The sequence below is a fragment of the Diaphorina citri genome, unplaced genomic scaffold (assembly GCF_000475195.1).
Source record: "Diaphorina citri unplaced genomic scaffold, Diaci psyllid genome assembly version 1.1 scaffold73, whole genome shotgun sequence".
Taxonomy (NCBI): domain Eukaryota; kingdom Metazoa; phylum Arthropoda; class Insecta; order Hemiptera; family Psyllidae; genus Diaphorina; species Diaphorina citri.
Genome location: NW_007377510.1, coordinates 390,312 through 409,167, shown reverse-complemented (window position 1 = coordinate 409,167; position 18,856 = coordinate 390,312). Strand labels below are relative to the sequence as shown.

Sequence of the window (18,856 nt, the reverse complement as noted above, 5' to 3'; positions counted from 1 at the left end):
TTTGATAACAGGACAAAGTAGAGAATGCTAGCAATGCCCAGGAATTCTCTATTTTAGACGAAGAATAGATTACGGCAACAGGATTCATTCACAATTATCTAAAGATATGCGATATGGTTTATGTGCTGGAAATGCCCTGAAAAGTAGTGATGCATTAAAATATCTGAGATTTTTATTATTTATCATTGCTGTACAAAGAAATTTTCTCCACTTACACCTACATACATTCCTACTCCATTTTACGGACATCATTCATAGGGTACATTTCCTTCAATGGCTTCATTCAACCAGTTTCCAGTGACAAATTTTGTTGCCGCAATTGAAGCACCTCCCAAAGTGTCAGATTACTTAAATCAAAAACTGGCTCATCCAAGGCAAGGCCCTTTCAAAACAAAAGTAGATATAAATAAAATTAACGTTTTTGACTGGTCTCACACTGCCCTCGTAGCCGTGCAACTTTTGAGTAGCGCGTAGTCGGCTGCAAATCCAAACCTGTGAAAATGATAGAGACCCTCTAAAGAACCTAGGTTTGGTTCATTTTCATAGGTTTTGGTTTTGCAGCCGACTACTCGCTACTCAAAGTCGCGCGTCTACGCGTCGTGAGACGGGCTTCATTCTTTTGATATTGAACTGTACTGGATTCCTCCAGTGGCCCTTTGACCTCCTAGCAAGGAACTCAAGTCCTTTGTAAATAAAATGAGGGTTTGATTTTTTATTTGCAGAGCAATACAGCAAGTACATCGTGTCTGAGGTGAATATGCCCCTAGACGGAGTGAATACTCAGGGCGAGAATATTGCCGACAATGGAGGCATCAAACAAGCTTTCCGAGTAAGTACAAAATACTATTCATAGTGTTAAAGCTCCTAAAAGGAAAAAAAAGAGCTATCGTGGGCTCAAGAGCCGAATAAGGCCAGCCACTTATTGTCAGGTAGACCTGACAGGTACATCTGATGTCAGGTCTACCTGATAGTGTGTGGCAGCAATAATATGGTTATTTTCTATCAGGTATACCTGATCAGTTCTCAGTCTTTGGCCAGCCACTCACTCTCTCACTATAAAGTAGACTTGACGACATGAGTGCCTGTCAGGTCTACCTTATAGTGAATGGCTGGCCTAACGCTGGAAAAGCAGATTACCAGGAATTTTGCCATCTTTCCTCTTGTTTATAGTCCGTTATTTGATATCATCATTTCCTCGAAACTTTCTGACAAAACTGCCTCAAGAATCTCAGGATTGAGTCCGATCCGAGGTTGACCTGGCTATTAAGTAGTATTGGGAGATCCCCATTTCATCTCAATCCCTGGTTGGTAAACCCCAGCATTAGTGGTGAAGTGGTAGTCCCCACATGGAATCCGAATTTGTAGTACGACGAATTACATCGAGATGTCCGTTCCACTAAAACTGAAACTCGTGTCTAGTCTTCTCCAGCGGAACAGAACATTTATGCTAAAGACATAATGGGCAATCATTTTTCATGTTCAAAAGATACGATCTCGCGAGTTAGCCATTCTTCACCCCAACGCAACTTGCGAGGCAGCTAATAGGTAATTCCCAAGTTTGGAGCAAGTTGTAACATGAGAAGAACAGCACTTTGAAAAACTACACTTTCAAAATGAGTACCTAGTCCAATTCCAAAAGGGGACATAAAAAAGTGGACTTTTTTTTATAGATCTATAGTCTATACCGTATTCTATTCCAGGGTCATAGGAACTCTGCAGAACAGTGTTGACTTCTCCAGCGTGTACAAATGTAAGAAAGGCAGCCCCATGAATCCCGTGAAGAAATGTTCGGTTTGGTGACAACTGAAGAGGAAGAAGCCAGAGATAGCTGTGTGCCAAACGCTCAAGATGCAAAGGTCAACATGATGAAATAGGAGACAAGATGAAGAGTAGCGAGGAGATGGAGTTTATGGAAATGAAGAAGAGGATGAGGCAGTGAAATGATAAGAAGAGATTGAAGGAGGAATAAGATATGCAATAAGACGACGAGAAGAAGAAATAGGAGGACGAAGATAATAAGAAGAATAAATAGGGAGAAGAGAAGAGAGTAAGAATGGAAGAGGAAATGAGGACGAAGAGATATTATCATGAGAAGGAAGAGAGGAAGGTGGAGGAGAAGAATTATTTCCTCCTCAGATGTTTATGTTGACAGCCGACATGGTATCACAATACTTTTCCTCCCTTATCATGGAACACTTATCACTGCGTTCTTCATGTTGGAAAAGTTTTAATTCCATTTTAATTAAAATTTAATCTCCTTTTGTACTCTCCAATATTTTCTCTCTATTTATTTTTTCGTCTGCTCGAACTTCTTTTTATCGCGCTGCGGAGATATTCTCAATATTTTATTGTTTTGTTTACCAGACGGAATAGTTTGGAATTGAAATGGTGTTGTGTTATTTTGTCGTCACATAAAATCTCTCATCGAATGGCTTATCCATGCTCGAGACTAAGCAGGCTTAAATAAACTTTGCTCTACAGAACTGCTGTGACATTCGTTAAACATTGAAACAGCCCAGGAAAAGGAAGTTTGGTGACTGAGTTGATGCGAGGATAATTCTGGCAGAGAGGTTTCTTCTGAAACATTAGTGTCGTCACATAAAATCTCTCATCGAATGGCTTATCCATGCTCGAGACTAAGCAGGCTTAAATAAACTTTGCTCTACAGAACTGCTGTATTATTGAAACAGCCCAGGAAAAGGAAGTTTGGTGACTGAGTTGATGCGAGGATAATTCTGGTAGAGAGGTTTCTTCTGAAACATTACACAACTGCCTCAAGTCATAAAATTTATCAGGAAGACAAATGCTCTTACACAAATTTCATTTTTGGGAAGGAGGTCAAGATGAATTTCAATCTCTACCCGTCCAAGTTAGTAAAGGTTCAAATAACATCATAACGCAATTCTCAACCCTGACCCTGGCTGCACTAATGCACTAAAGCGTGTCTAAGGACACCACTGCCTCAAGTCATAAAATTTATCAGGAAGACAAATGCTCTTACACAAATTTCATTTTTGGGAAGGAGGTCAAGATGAATTTTATACTTCAATCTCTACCCGTCCAAGTTAGTAAAGGTTCAAATAACAACATCATAACGCAATTCCCAACCCTGACCCTGGCTATGCACTAAAGCGTGTCTAAGAGGAACGTTGAAACAAAATGCAACTTCATAAATCATACAGAGCGCAAATTCTGAAAAATTGTTTGTAACACCGTTTTGTACTTTGTACCCCGTTATTCGCCCTTGTACCATTGAGCACTTCAGTTCCAGATATTAGAAAGAACGGTTTTGTCTGTTCTTCGCTCGGGTTATCAACAACGTTGAAACAAAATGCAACTTCATAAATCATACAGAGCGCAAATTCTGAAAAATTGTTTGTAACACCGTTTTGTACTTTGTACCCCCCGTTATCCGCCCTTGTACCATTGAGCACTTCAGTTCCAGATATTAGAAAGAACGGTTTTGTCTGTTCTTTGCTCGGGTTATCAACTAGAACAAAAGAAAAAGCTTCTTTTTGTATAAGGTGGCGTATTTTACCTTTGGCTTTGTTCTGCGATGCGAAATTTATGTGGAACGTGTAAAAACAACAAAAGAAGGACCTTTTATTTCCAATAACTCTTATTTACCCTCGTCACTTTTCTAAGCATTTTGTAACAGTTTAGGGGCCACGTGTTTAACTTTACTAATAGTTTTTGATCAGAATACAATGCTATGTAAAATACGTAAACGCGTCCATAGGTAGCTAGCTATACTAAGTATATAGGTTACACAGTGTAAAAACAACAAAAGAAGGACCTTTTATTTCCAATAACTCTTATTTACCCTCGTCACTTTTCTAAGCATTTTGTAACAGTTTAGGTGCCATGTGTTGTTTAACTTTACAAATAGTTTTTGATCAGAATACAATGCTATGTAACATACGTAAACGCGTACATATAGGTAGCTAGCTATACTAAGTATATAGGTTACACATGTCATGCTAGCTGGAATACGTATACAACTATACAAAAACCAATCAATCAAATGTTGAATTATTTGTAGTGAAGAAGAGAGCCTCTTTACATCTTTTGTGGGTACCACAGCAAAAAAAAACTTCTCCTTTACCTACTCGTCAATTCCCATTCACCATCAATCTTTTTTACGCTTTAATTTAACCACTGGTCGCTACTCGCATGAAATAGCTACTCAATTGTCCTCACCAGGCTGACTGCACCGTAATCTCCAAGCACAATACCGAAAAAAACTTCAGACTTGCTGGAAATCGAACCTGGGACCTTCAACGTGCATATGCGATACCTACTCGCCCACGGAGGTTACAAAAACCGCTATCAGATATTTGCCCAACGCTCTTTTCCCCTTTTTGATCCCTCTCTATTATTGCAAACAAAATGTTAGTCAGTTATGGTACCTATGAAATGGTAAATAGAAACAATGGTATTTCTGGCATCTCCACTAAAAAGCAATTTGAATTCCTACATTTCTTTCTCCTTCTCTTTCTTCAATTTTCTCCCTCTTTAATTCTCTCCCTTGTTATTTTTCTGTCTCTCTCACTTCCTCCCCTTTCTTTCTCCACCTCTCCCTACTTTCTCTTCCTCTCTCTCCCTACACACTTTTTATCTCTCTCCTTCTTTGCTTCTCTCTTTCTGCTCTTCCTTTCTTACTCTCTTCTCTCTCAATTCCGAGCTTTGGATTCATTCTGCCCATATTTATTTTTCCATTTGCTGCTTGGCTCTCTTTTTGTTCCCAATTTGTTACTTTGATCCCATACCTATTATTGCCCGCTTTATGAAATGGAAATACAACTCCTTATTAGACTGTAGTTAGCTTTTGAATTTAGAAAATACGTACAGTGAAACCTCGATTAACGGACACCACGCACTACTTTGCATAAAGTCAATCTCTAGTAGCGCGGTCAAACTTTCTGACTTGGCGGGGCGGAGCGCTACCGCGCTCCTTAATAAAAAATCCGTCAATAATTGGTGATTGGGCATTAATAATTGTACCTATTATGTTTGAATCGACCTATTCAAAGTGCTAATGCCATGCACTAATATTGAAAAAAACCTCGGGGACCAAGGGTGTCCGCTACTTGGAGGTTTCACTGTTTGAAAATAAAAAGTAAAAACTCCTCATCATTGTTGTTAGAATTTATCGTGTTTTATTACTCAGGGCGAGAATATTGCCGACAATGGAGGCATCAAACAAGCTTTCCGAGTAAGTAAAAAAGCTATTCGTAGTGTTAAAGCTCCTCAAAGGAAAAAAAGAGCTATCGTGGGCTCAAGAGCCGAATAAGGCCAGCCACTTGTTGTCAGATAGACCTGACAGGTACATCTGATGTCAGGTCTACCTAATAGTGTGTGGCAGCAATAATAATGTTTATCAGACGAACAGATGGGTAACTGATACCTGATGGAAATTCTATCAGTTCCCACTGACATGACACCTGTGACCTGACAGACTTGATGAGTGTGTGGCGGTTTTATCAGATACAACTGATCAGTTCTCAGTTTTCAACTATCTTTGGTCAGCCACTCAACTCACTATCAGGTATACCTGTCGACAGGTGTACCTGTCAGTTCTACCTAATAGAGAATGGCTAGCCTAACGCTGGAAAAGCAGAATACCAGGAATTTTGCCATCCTTCCACGTTCTTTAAGTTTACGGTCTGTTATTATTTGATCTCATCATCTCCCTACTCAGGGCGAGAATATTGCCGACAATGGAGGCATCAAACAAGCTTTCCGAGTAAGTAAAAAAGCTATTCGTAGTGTTAAAGCTCCTAAAAGGAAAAAAAGAGCTATCGTGGGCTCAAGAGCCGAATAAGGCCAGCCACTTGTTGTCAGGTAGACCTGACAGGTACATCTGATGTCAGGTCTACCTAATAGTGTGTGGCAGCAATAATATGTTTATCAGACGAACAGATGGGGAGCTGATACCTGATGGAAATTCGATCAGTTCCCACTGACATGACACCTGACAGACTTGATGAGTGTGTGGCGGTTCTATCAGGTACACCTGATCAGTTCTCAGTTTTCAACTATCTTTGGTCATCCACTCAACTTACTATCAAGGTATCAAGTATACCTGTCGACAGGTGTACCTGTCAGGTCTACCTAATAGAGAAAGGCTGGCCTAACGCTGAAAAAGCAGATTACCAGGAATTTTGCCATCTTTCCATCTTGTTTATGGTCCGTAGTTATTTGATATCATCATTTCCTCAGGCGTACAAAAGATGGCTGACTATGAACGACGCGTCCAAAGAATCACTGCCCGGACTGAATGCAACAGGTCTTGAGTTGTTCTTTTTGAATTTCGCTCAAATCTGGTGCGGCAACACACGACCTGAAACTTCTCGGAATAAGCTGAAGACAGCGGTGCACGCTCCGGGGAAATTCAGGTAATTTGAGGCGACTTTTTTTTTTAGTTACCAACATACCAGCATAATTCAAATCTTACTTCTGGAAATGTTCCAAATTCCAGGCATGAAACATTTTGCATAGGAAAAAATTCTTCGTCCCTCCTGAGGCGTTATATATGTGGGGAATGGTAAGTACCTACCTACCTACCTACCTTCCTTCAGATACATTTGTGCAGGCTTCCTATGTAGGTATTTTTTTTCTATAGCTTACGAAGGCAGAAGTCAGGCATTCCTAACATAAAATGTTGATGGCACCATTTGAAAGACCAAGGCGAAAAGCTGGAATTAATATCGAATCTGATGCAAAAGTTAAGATGAATGCTTACTTAAATAGGTGCGAGTAAGACTTCATCCTATGTAGGTAGCTAGCTCTACCTACCTATCATCTAGATTTTAGATAGAACTGGTAGGTGATAGACCACCATAATAAACTTGTCATCTATAGTTGAACAAAAGAAAATTTCAGATTTTTTATTTTTTATTTTAGCTTTCTCTAAAAAGACCAACTTTCAGCCCTCCAATGAAATCGCCAGTCTTCTTCCCTGGTACTTTCTATGTTTTTATCACAGAGTTCTTTCCCAGTTTTAAATTGCAATAAATGTGTAGAGGTAGAAAGTAGAAAGCACATCAGTTTTTTCCTTCTTTTACTCTAATGCACATATTTTTACGTATTTTGTCATTTTCTAGCACCTTTCTCTCTCTCTCTCTCTCTCTCTCTTGCATTTTTTTTATGTTCTCCCTCCCTCATGTTTTGCTCATTCTTCATTTTTATCCTTCTCCTCTTCATTAAACATCTTTTTAGAGTGATTTGCTTACGAATTGAGCGCAGTAGAAGGTAGGTACCTACCTACCTACATAGGTACATGTCATACCTAAGTGTAGTGAAAGGTAAAGAAGAAGGGCGTATTTTGTCTTGGGGGATAGCACCAACAACGGACGAACTTTTTAAAGCAAAGTTGAAATGATTATTGACTTCTTCGGAAGCAGAGCTTTTTAAAAGAGGTTTGATAGAGGGAACTGTAACTGCTCAGGTCTTATAGTCCGGCAAGCGAAAAATGAAGAAAGAAAGAGTCTAGGCGAAAGCCAGCCGTTCCGAGAACTGATCTTATCTGCTATGGGCTCGGGTTATCAACTAGAACAAAAGAAAAAGCTTTTTTGTATAAAGTGGCGTATTTTACCTTTGGCTTTGTTCTGCGATGCGAAATTTATGTGGAACGTGTAAAAACAACAAAAGAAGGACCTTTTATTTCCAATAACTCTTATTTACCCTCGTCACTTTTCTAAGCATTTTGTAACAGTTTAGGGGCCACGTGTTTAACTTTACTAATAGTTTTTGATCAGAATACAATGCTATGTAAAATACGTAAACGCGTCCATAGGTAGCTAGCTATACTAAGTATATAGGTTACACATATCATGCTAGCTGGAATACGTATACAACTTTTCAAAAACCAATCAATCAAATGTTGAATTATTTGTAGTGAAGAAGAGAGCCTCTTTACATCTTTTGTGGGTACCACAGCAAAAAAAACTTCTCCTTTACCTACTCCTCAATTCCCATTCACCATCAATCTTTTTTACGCTTTAATTTAACCACTGGTCGCTTCTCGCATGAAATAGCTACTCAATTGTCCTCACCAGGCTGACTGCACCGTAAACTCCAAGCACAATACCGAAAAAAACTTCAAACTTGCTGGAAATCGAACCTGGGACCTTCAACATGCATATGCGATACCTACTAGCCCACGGAGGTTACGAAAACCGCTATTAGATATTTGCCCACGCTCTTTTCCCCTTTTTATCCCTCTCTATTATTGCAAGCAAAATGTTAGTCAGTTATGGTAGGTACCTATGAAATGGTAAATAGAAACAATGGTATTTCTGGCATCTCCACTAAAAAGCAATTTGAATTCCTACATTTCTTTCTCCTTCTCTTTCTTCAATTTTCTCCCTCTTTAATTCTCTCCCTTGTTATTTTTCTGTCTCTCTCACTTCCTCCCCTTTCTTTCTCCACCTCTCCCTACTTTCTCTTCCTCTCTCTCCCTACACACTTTTTATCTCTCTCCTTCTTTGCTTCTCTCTTTCTGCTCTTCCTTTCTTACTCTCTTCTCTCTCAATTCCGAGCTTTGGATTCATTCTGCCCATATTTATTTTTCCATTTGCTGCTTGGCTCTCTTTTTGTTCCCAATTTGTTACTTTGATCCCATACCTATTATTGCCCGCTTTATGAAATGGAAATACAACTCCTTATTAGACTGTAGTTAGCTTTTGAATTTAGAAAATACGTACAGTGAAACCTCGATTAACGGACACCACGCACTACTTTGCATAAAGTCAATCTCTAGTAGCGCGGTCAAACTTTCTGACTTGGCGGGGCGGAGCGCTACCGCGCTCCTTAATAAAAAATCCGTCAATAATTGGTGATTGGGCATTAATAATTGTACCTATTATGTTTGAATCGACCTATTCAAAGTGCTAATGCCATGCACTAATATTGAAAAAAACCTCGGGGACCAAGGGTGTCCGCTACTTGGAGGTTTCACTGTTTGAAAATAAAAAGTAAAAACTCCTCATCATTGTTGTTAGAATTTATCGTGTTTTATCTCCTCCATTCCTTAAACATGAAGAGAATTCAGTTTGTAAGATCTGTCACTGTGTGTAAGAAAAGAAATAAATAAAGTTTTGAAAAGAATGAGAAAAAAAAAGTAAGTAGACTGGATGGAGGAATGAACGGGGGATTGAGGCGAAAGCCGGCAGGTGCCCCCTTTCAATCGCCCACCAGGGGGGAACGGGCCTTTCCTTGACCACTACGCCACCGAGGCAGAACTTTAGTGTGGACACATCCTAAGGATTCTCTTATTGCGAAGTTTACTGAGCGTATACTCGTATTTTCGTTCAATTTTTCCTTATGACGTCACACCTGTCTTTAGAACCTTATTGATGTGTCAGTAATTGACGAATCGGCTCACGACTTTATATCTTTGACCTTGATCAGTTTTTTTTTCTTTTTTAGTCCGTCCTTCCTTTATTATTACTAATAAAAAAAGGTATAAGGGACGGGCTATTGTATTCGCTTCGGTGTCGTCTGTCTGTCGGTCGGTCGGTCTGTCCCCATAGAAGGAGTTATCCAAACCTGGTCGACCTATATATCAAATTAAAGGTCTTTTTACCAGGATCACGAAAATGGTGGTGCAAATTTTGTCCAGAAAACCATAAAGCCAAAAAACTGGTTTTTGGGGGATTTTTTTCACATTTTCTCACACAAATGAGCTCTGATCTTGAAATTTGTCGCGACGACCTATGAACTCAAAGCTAGAAAGTTTTAGATAACACTTCAGTCGATCATTTAAGACCGTTTTTAGCGTCACCTATGTTAAGCTACGCCGAGCAAGGCCAATAAATGAATGGGTGACTTGAACCTTATATTGGGAATAAGGGAGAACGGGCTCTAGTCTTGATTTTAAATCATTACGTGAAAGTAAAATCAAAAAATCAAATCAAGAATGATAATAAACTGAATATTAAACAAATTAGGTAGGTACATAGGTACTGATTTTCTCTAATCACGATCGAATAAACTACGGGCTAAAAAATTCCCGGAGGGACGGGCCCAGCTTGTTCCGTCTTTAATAATCGAAAAACACACCTGGTCGTGACACGAGGAGACAAAATTAGCACAAGAATACGAGGAGCGTATGGCTTGCAACGGTCGTAAAAAAAAAATGATTAATGTTCGAGATTTAAAATGACTTTTAGTTGTGGGTTAAAAAATCGGCCAGTCACTCACTATGAGGTAGACCTGACAGTTACACCTGATCAGATCCGCCTGTCAGGTTTATCTGATATAGTGTGTGTGTGTATAATCATCAGGTTTCAGGTAGACCTGATCACTCTGATCAGGTGTACCTGGTCTACCTGTTAGTGAGTAGCTGGCTTTGGGTCTTTAGAGTGTGAAAAATCTGTATCATTTTCAAAGGTTTTTTCTGCACGCTACGAAAAGTAGCGCAACTAATACGGTTCCATTTTGCAGCAGGCCTTAGGTCTGACTTGGGGAAATACATGGAAAGTTTTTCTACTCGACTCCAGAAAGTCTAACGGTGCAAACGAAATGGCGTACTGTTTACCAGCATAATTCAAATCTTACTTCTGGAAATGTTCCAAATTCCAGGCATGAAACATTTTGCATAGGAAAAAATTCTTCGTCCCTCCTGAGACGTTATGTGGGGAATGGTAAGTACCTACCCAGCTACCTACCTACCTACCTTCTTCCTTCAGATACATTTGTGCAGGTTTCCTATGTAGGTATTTTTTTTCTATAGCTTACGAAGGCAGAAGTCAGGCATTCCTAACATAAAATGTTGATGGTACCATTTGAAAGACCAAGGCGAAAAGCTGGAATGAATATCGAATCTGATGCAAAAGTTAAGATGAATGCTTACCTAAATAGGTGCGAATAAGACTTCATCCTATGTAGGTAGCTAGCTCTACCTACCTATCAGCTAGATTTTAGTTAGAACTGGTAGGTGATAGACCACCATAATAAACTTGTCATCTATAGTTGAACAAAAGAAATTTTCAGATTTTTTATTTTAGCTTTCTCTAAAAAGACCAACTTTCAGCCCTCCAATGAAATCGCCAGTCTTCTTCCCTGGTACTTTCTATGTTTTTATCACAGAGTTCTTTCCCAGTTTTAAATTGCAATAAATGTGTAGAGGTAGAAAGTAGAAAGCACATCAGTTTTTTCCTTCTTTTACTCTAATGCACATATTTTTACGTATTTTGTCATTTTCTAGCACCTCTCCCTTTCTCTCTCTCTCTCTTGCATTTTTTTATGTTCTCCCTCCCTCATGTTTTGCTCATTCTTCATTTTTATCCTTCTCCTCTTCATTAAACATCTTTTTAGAGTGATTTGCTTACGAATTGAGCGCAGTAGAAGGTAGGTACCTACCTACCTACATAGGTACATGTCATACCTAAGTGTAGTGAAAGGTAAAGAAGAAGGGCGTATTTTGTCTTGGGGGATAGCACCAACAACGGACGAACTTTTTAAAGCAAAGTTGAAATGATTATTGACTTCTTCGGAAGCAGAGCTTTTTAAAAGAGGTTTGATAGAGGGAACTGTAACTGCTCAGGTCTTATAGTCCGGCAAGCGAAAAATGAAGAAAGAAAGAGTCTAGGCGAAAGCCAGCCGTTCCGAGAACTGATCTTATCTGCTATTCTTCATTTTTATCCTTCTCCTCTTCATTAAACATCTTTTTAGAGTGATTTGCTTACGAATTGAGCGCAGTAGAAGGTAGGTACCTACAAAAATGAAGAAAGAGTCTAGGCGAAAGCCAGCCGTTCCGAGAACTGATCTTATCTGCTAAGGATAAAATCCGCCCCGGGCGGGAATCGAACCCGCGACCAGCTCAGAGCTTACGAGGCAGACGCGCTTCTTTCCAAGCTAACTAGGCTGGCTCCAGAGTCCAGAGCTATTTGAAAAGCGTTCAAACTTTGACAAACATGAAAATGTAAAGCCGAAAGTAGGTAAATAACCTCATTAAAAAAAATGATAATTATAAATTTCAAATCTATAAATTTAGCACAGAGTAAGCTTAATGGTGTGTGCATACTATTTGTGAAGTCCTTCATTACGTCACTCATCCGCTGATGGTGAATAGGTACATGTTTATTGCGATTATGAAGCAAATGTATTTCCCAAACAGTAAACATTATTTTAATGAAAAGTACACAGTCCCTATCCCGGTGTTACAAAATGATATAAATTTGTGCTGAATGTACCTATACTTAATAATACCTATTAGTCATACCTACATACATAATTGCATACTATTTGTGAAGTCCTTCATTACGTCACTCATCCGCTGATGGTGAATAGGTACATGTTTATTGCGATTATGAAGCAAATGTAGGTATTTCCGAAACAGTAAACAGCATAATAAAATTATTTTAATGAAAAGTACACAGTCCCTATCCCGGTGTTACAAAATGATATAAATTTGTGCTGAATGTACCTATACTTAATAATACCTACATACATACATACATACATACATAGGTATCTATAACTACGTACCTAGGTACCTACTTATTTATACTTATTACTTACTGTGTAAATAGTGTTATCTGTATAACCTGTGTTATTTAATTTATACTCCTGCTTGAATACGTTTCAACTACCTATTTAGGTATAGTAACGATTATAAGTAGGTAGGTACCTAGCTACCTAGGTACGTAGTTATATAATTACCTACCTAAATTTTCATTTGAAAATAAAGCATGGAAAATCTAAGAATGGATTTGCAGAGGTAGGTATTCAGCTAGCGTACCTACGAGCATTGCATCAAGCTGTGACTAATTACCTATGTAATAATTATCATTCATCTAGATTTGTTTCCTTTCTTTTCTCCTTGGGATGGCGATGGCGAATAAGAATGATAAAAGAAAGGAAGAAATTATGAGTATTTTGTGGTAAAATAAAATGTCACCTCCCCTCCTCTTGCCCCTCGTGTAATCCTATTGGAGGAGAAAAATGCAGGGAGAGAGGGAATTTTTTTAAAAAAGCGGGTAAGAGGGAGAGAGAAAAGGAGGAAGAAATTATGAGTATTTTGTGGTAAAATAAAATGCCACCTCCCCTCCTCTTGCCCCTCGTCTAATCCTATTGGAGGTGAAAAATGCAGGGAGAGAGGGAATTTTAAAAAAAAAGTGGGTAAGAGGGAGAGAGAAAAGGGAGAGGGATAAAGAAAGATTTAGAAAGAGTGGGGAAAGGGAAAGATACAAAACCAAAAGGCAGAAGGGAAAAAGGGAGAGAATGGATAGGGAGATGAAGGGAGAAGGGAAATGGGGGGAGAATGAATAGGGAGATGAAGGGAGAAGGGAAAAAGGGAGAGAATGGATAGGAAGATGAAGGGAGAAGGGAAAAAGGGAGAGAATGGATAGGAAGATGAAGGGAGAAGGGAAAAAGGGAGAGAACGGGGGGTGTGAGGTTTTTTAAAAACCATTCACCATTTATGTTCCTGATGGGAAATTTAAATAATTTCTCTTTATTCTTTTCCCCGAGATAATTCGAGAGGGAAAAAATATTTCCACTCCCAAAATGATAATAAAATGCTAATCCCTGGCATTTTGTGTGAACAATGAGCCTTTTTGGGTCTATTGCACGAACCTTGATTTGGTGGTTTGGTGTTGAGCTGTTAACATTTTTTAATTAATGCGTGTGGTCGAACAACAAGAATTTCTAATTTATTAACTATGCTCGATTTACAGGATTTGGCATGCTTACAATGTCTGATTTTATATGTGACATTAATAGCATAAATCACCGCCGACTTATTAAAGTATTTATATAAAATTTAGCACTGTGTGCATTGTTGTAAGTATGCGAAATAATGTAGAATTTAGAATGAAAATTTCATTGTACTCTTTCACAATTTACTTTTGGAACAACAGGCTCATTTACGAGTAATTCCTTCAATAGCAAATCTATACGTTTATTTGCAAAAATGAAATCCTACTGCTCTAATGCAAAAAAAAAAGAAAAAAAAAAAAAAAGATAGGTACCTATGATTATTTTTTTAGGTATTTTACCTACCCACATAAATCATCATATGGGTATCCATCTATACATTTATATGAAATTTATTGTATTGTATATCGTAATAATAAGTACTTTAAATGTATTGATTACATATTTTTGGGCAGTAGACATTTGCAGAACAGTTATTTTAAAAGCTCTTTCAGATATCAATGTGCTCTGTTCCATAGCTCCTATTCGAGCATTTATATAGGTATCTATATTCTATACAATAACATCAATTTATTTGACGCTTTGCTCGTCATTTAGGATTATCAACATTCAATTTACTTCAGACTTCATTTCCTTTTTAAAACTGAGAAGTGTTGTTTTTTTTTACACTTCTTCCTACCTTATTTACCTTCCTTTGCCTGCTCACTTATCTGTAGCGTGTAACGATGTGAATTTTCGTTTTTAGCTAGATATTTGGTTAAGAATTTCTTGGGGCATCTGTTATTGATTTATGCGTATTTAACTATCTCTGTATTGTATGAAAATGTAAATATTTATATTCTATTCTATTATGGGACTGGTTGCTCCTCTCCCAAGAGAGTATGCAATTAACACTGCGACCTCTGTAGATCTTTTGTGACCAGTATTTTTTCCCCTGCCCAAGCTGCTATACCCTGGCCTTGATGGAACCTAGAAGTACCCTCACTGGTATATTTCAACCTCCCCAGTTTCTCTAAAATTCACCTGCAGCACCTCTAAAGAGTCCGCATACTCAGGTTTATTCCAGAGAAAAGCTGTGAGTCCATTTTCAAGGCCCCCAAAGGGCCCCTTCAGCCTTAAATTTGATAAAAGAGTGATTTTTAGGGGAAAAATTCTAAAATATCTCTGGTATATTTCAACCTCTCCAGTTTCTCTAAAATTCACCTGCAGCACCTCTAAAGAGTCCACATACTCAGGTTTATTCTAGAGAAAATCTGTGAGTTCATCTACTATCCCATTAAGAGGATACCAAGAGGTGTCATAAAGGCCAGAGAGCTAGCTCAGGGCCCCTAAATCAAAGGGGTCTAATGAGGGATATTCAGGTACATAATTATGTCGTTGTACCCTACTTCCTGAGACGGACTTGACCATAGTCCCATTCAGGGGTCAGATGAGGGATATTCAGGTACATAATTATGTCGTTGTACCCTACTTCCTGAGACGGACTTGACCATAGTCCCATTCAGGTACCTACCCTCAAAAGAGCCAGTGTTATTGTCTGTGGCTTGACAGGGCTGGTTTTGTCTCAGTTTTACGTCCTCCAGCGAGACAGATGTAAAAATTTACTGCAAAATAAAATAATTTACAATTTTTATACTAACCAAATCTTCCACTAACGTCAGCTTTTGATCTCACATTACCTCCCACTCCCTCTATAATATTGTGTTCTCGTATTTCAAATTCTCTTTCGAGGGTAAATGCAATCTCAGGGTTTAAGCTCTGCACCCTTATCTTGTTTCGTGATCTGTCTAAGCATGTATTTGTCTCCAAATTGTTTCCTTGAAATGTTGTTTTTACTTTTTCATCTTAAGGGACTCGAAAAAAATAAATAAATAATATTTTTGGAATATTTTTCCTGATTTTCCTCTTTCATTTTCGTCTTCGTCTAAAAATAAAACTTTATCAAAGTAGAACAGGAACATGAATTTACATTTTATTCATAGCAAAAAAAGTCTAATACAGGAACAAAGTTGACGTTTCTGTGTCAGCAGGCATAGAAATATATTCTTTTCCCCTAAAATTGGTATTGGATGGTAGGAAAGATATCTTCAGGGTCCGGAAAGTGTACCTTAATTCTAAAACTAGTACCTACCTATGTATGTATTTTGTGTATTGGGCGCCTATAGTATCCAATATTTTTGGAATATTTTTCCTGATTTTCCTCTTTCATTTTCGTCTTCGTCTAAAAATAAAACTTTATCAAAGTAGAACAGGAACATAAATTTACATTTTATTCATAGCAAAAAAAGTCTAATACAGGAACAAAGTTGACGTTTCTGTGTCAGCAGGCATAGAAAGATATTCTTTTCCCCTAAAATTGGCATTGGATGGTAGGAAAGATATCTTCAGGGTCCGGAAAGTGTACCTTAATTCTAAAACTAGTACCTATGTATGTATTTTGTGTATTGGGCGCCTATGGTATCCTTTTGAATAACTTTAATATGTATTAGCGAAGATGCCAAAAACACGTACAAAGAAAGCACTACCTAAATGTAAAGTTTCCCACCGGTAGGTACCTATTCCTTCGCTGATTTCATCTCTTCAGAAGGTCTTCTCTCTACGTCTCAACCTAAGAATCCAATAAGATGATGCAATGGGTAGGTGCATCTATTTTGTAATGGCTTGTATATCGAAAACCTTGGATTCTCTTTGACTCTTGATAGACGCAGTAGAGCGTTTTGAAGAAAAGACACGGATAAAATGAAATTATGTAAAGAAGATGAAAAAGAAAAAAAGTAGGTCGATCAGTGGGGCAATTTTTCTCTTTTTTCCTGTTTTTGGGATGATAAAACGGAAACCATAAATAAAATCATTTGCTTCCAGGACAAGTTCGATAATAAATTATATTCTTTATCATAAATACAAGAGGGAGAGATATTCCAAGAAGAAAGATTTAAGGAAAAGAAAAACTCTTTAGAAAACAAGAAGTGTAGGTATCTCCCCATTTTGTACAGGTATACTACGTACCTATGTTAATAAATGGCGTTGCCGGGTTTTGTGTATCTTTTATCATTTTCAATGAAAGAAATATTAAATTTCCACGAAAGAAGAGGAAGATGAATATTTTCAATGAAAGACTTTTTTTCTTTTTTGTGTTAAAATACATATTTATATAATTATGTAGGTATACGTAATTAGATATGAGGTAGAAAACAAGAAGTGTAGGTATCTCCCCATTTTGTACAGGTATACTACGTACCTATGTTAATAAATGGCGTTGCCGGGTTTTGTGTACCTATCTTTTATCATTTTCAATGAAAGAAATATTAAATTTCACGAAAGAAGAGGAAGATGAATATTTTCAATGAAAGACTTTTTTCTTTTTTGTGTTAAAATACATATTTATATGATTATGTAGGTATACGTAATTAGATATGAGGTGTAGAATCAATTGTACCCTGTTATACCTAGGTAATTTATTTATTTTGAAACATTTTACAAAGAAATATTAAATTTCACGAAAGAAGAGGAAGATGAATATTTTCAATGAAAGACTTTTTTTCTTTTTTGTGTTATACATATTTATATGATTATGTAGGTATACGTAATTAGATATGAGGTGTAGAATTAATTGTACCCTCTTATACCTAGGTACTTTATTTATTTTGAAACATTTTACGATAAGATAAAATAACTATTCATATTGAAAAAATAACCTCATTTTCATTAGATACCCTTTGATAGCAAATATGGGTATTCAGCTACGAAACAGGGGTCTGGAACTAGAACATTTGTGTAACAAAAAATAATTGTAGGCACCCCATCTTCACTTAAAGGTATTGGTGGAGATGCCAAAAAACTTCATCTTCACTTTGTATTAGTGGAGATGCCAGAATCACTTGATCTTCTAATAATAGTATTGGTGGAGATGACAAAACACTTTAATCTTCTCCTAGTATTGGTAGAGATGCAAAAAACACTAACTTCATCTTCTCAAAAAATCCACACAATTTCGTAGGTTTCAACTCAAAAGTTCTGACTGAAAATACTGAAATCCGCGTCTGAATTTCAAAAGTCAATGACTGTGAGAATGTTTTGAGTTTTGACGTGGGAAAAATTTTCATTGTGAGCTTAGTATTAGCAGTCAGATGACAACCTGATGTCATAAAATATTATCTTCTACAAAAAATTGAAAAATATGAAGTTCCTTTGAACGGCTTTAATGAATAGAAAAAAATATTGTGAGAGATAAGTTCAAAGTTGAGACCTCTCAAAGTTCTGATGGAAAATATAGTAGAAAGCAAAAAAAAATTATCTAACCTTTTTCAAACCTTGCTTTTTGTAAAAATATGTACCTATGTAGGTATACATAATATTGAAATGATAAGTCTGATAAAATGTCTATTCAAACTTTGAATTTCACCTTACAAGGATAGTCCAATCCAGACTAGTTATTTCTCTCCCTCTCATCCTTCCGTCTCTCTATCAACCTAAAAGGAAAAAAAACGGAGAAAGATAATTCGAGAGGGAAAAAATATTTCCACTCCCAAAATGATAATAAAATGCTAATCCCTGGCATTTTGTGTGAACAATGAGCCTTTTTGGGTCTATTGCACGAACCTTGATTTGGTGGTTTGGTGTTGAGCTGTTAACATTTTTTAATTAATGCGTGTGGTCGAACAACAAGAATTTCTAATTTATTAACTATGCTCGATTTACAGGATTTGGCATGCTTACAATGTCTGATTTTATATGTGACATTAATAGCATAAATCACCGCCGACTTATTAAAGTATTTATATAAAATTTAGCACTGTGTGCATTGTTGTAAGTATGCGAAATAATGTAGAATTTAGAATGAAAATTTAGCGTGTAACGATGTGAATTTGCGTTTTTTGAAAGATATTTGGTTAAGAATTTCTTGGGGATGTGACATCTGTTATTGTTTTATGCGTATTTAACTATCTCACCTAGGTCCTACACATATTTTATACCCACATTTATCTGTATTGTGCAAAAATGCAAATATTTACTGCAAAATAAAATAATTAACAATTTTTATTCTAACCAAATCTTCCACTAACGTCAGCTTTACATCCCACATTACCCCCCACTCCCTCTATAATACTATGTTCTCGTATTTCAAATTCTCTTTCGAGGGTAAATGCAATCTCAGGGTTTAAGCTCTGCACCTTTATCTTGTTTCGTGATC

At 37.3% G+C, this 18,856-nt stretch overlaps 2 protein-coding genes across 2 annotated transcripts in view; one reads left to right on the top strand and one right to left on the bottom strand.

Annotated features, from left to right (window-relative positions):
* LOC103521181 (neprilysin-4-like) overlaps positions 1 to 6,406 on the top strand; it is a 57,443-nt gene extending 51,037 nt beyond the window's left edge. Inside the window, exons 14-15 of the mRNA XM_026832062.1 lie at positions 723 to 829; positions 6,223 to 6,406. Of these exons, the coding sequence (XP_026687863.1) occupies positions 723 to 829; positions 6,223 to 6,402 (287 nt within the window). The 3' untranslated portion in view covers positions 6,403 to 6,406. The remainder of the gene's footprint in view (positions 1 to 722; positions 830 to 6,222) is intronic.
* Positions 1 to 18,856, bottom strand: part of LOC103521202 (pyrokinin-1 receptor-like) — a 164,828-nt gene that overhangs the window by 124,644 nt on the left and 21,328 nt on the right. The window lies entirely within an intron of this gene.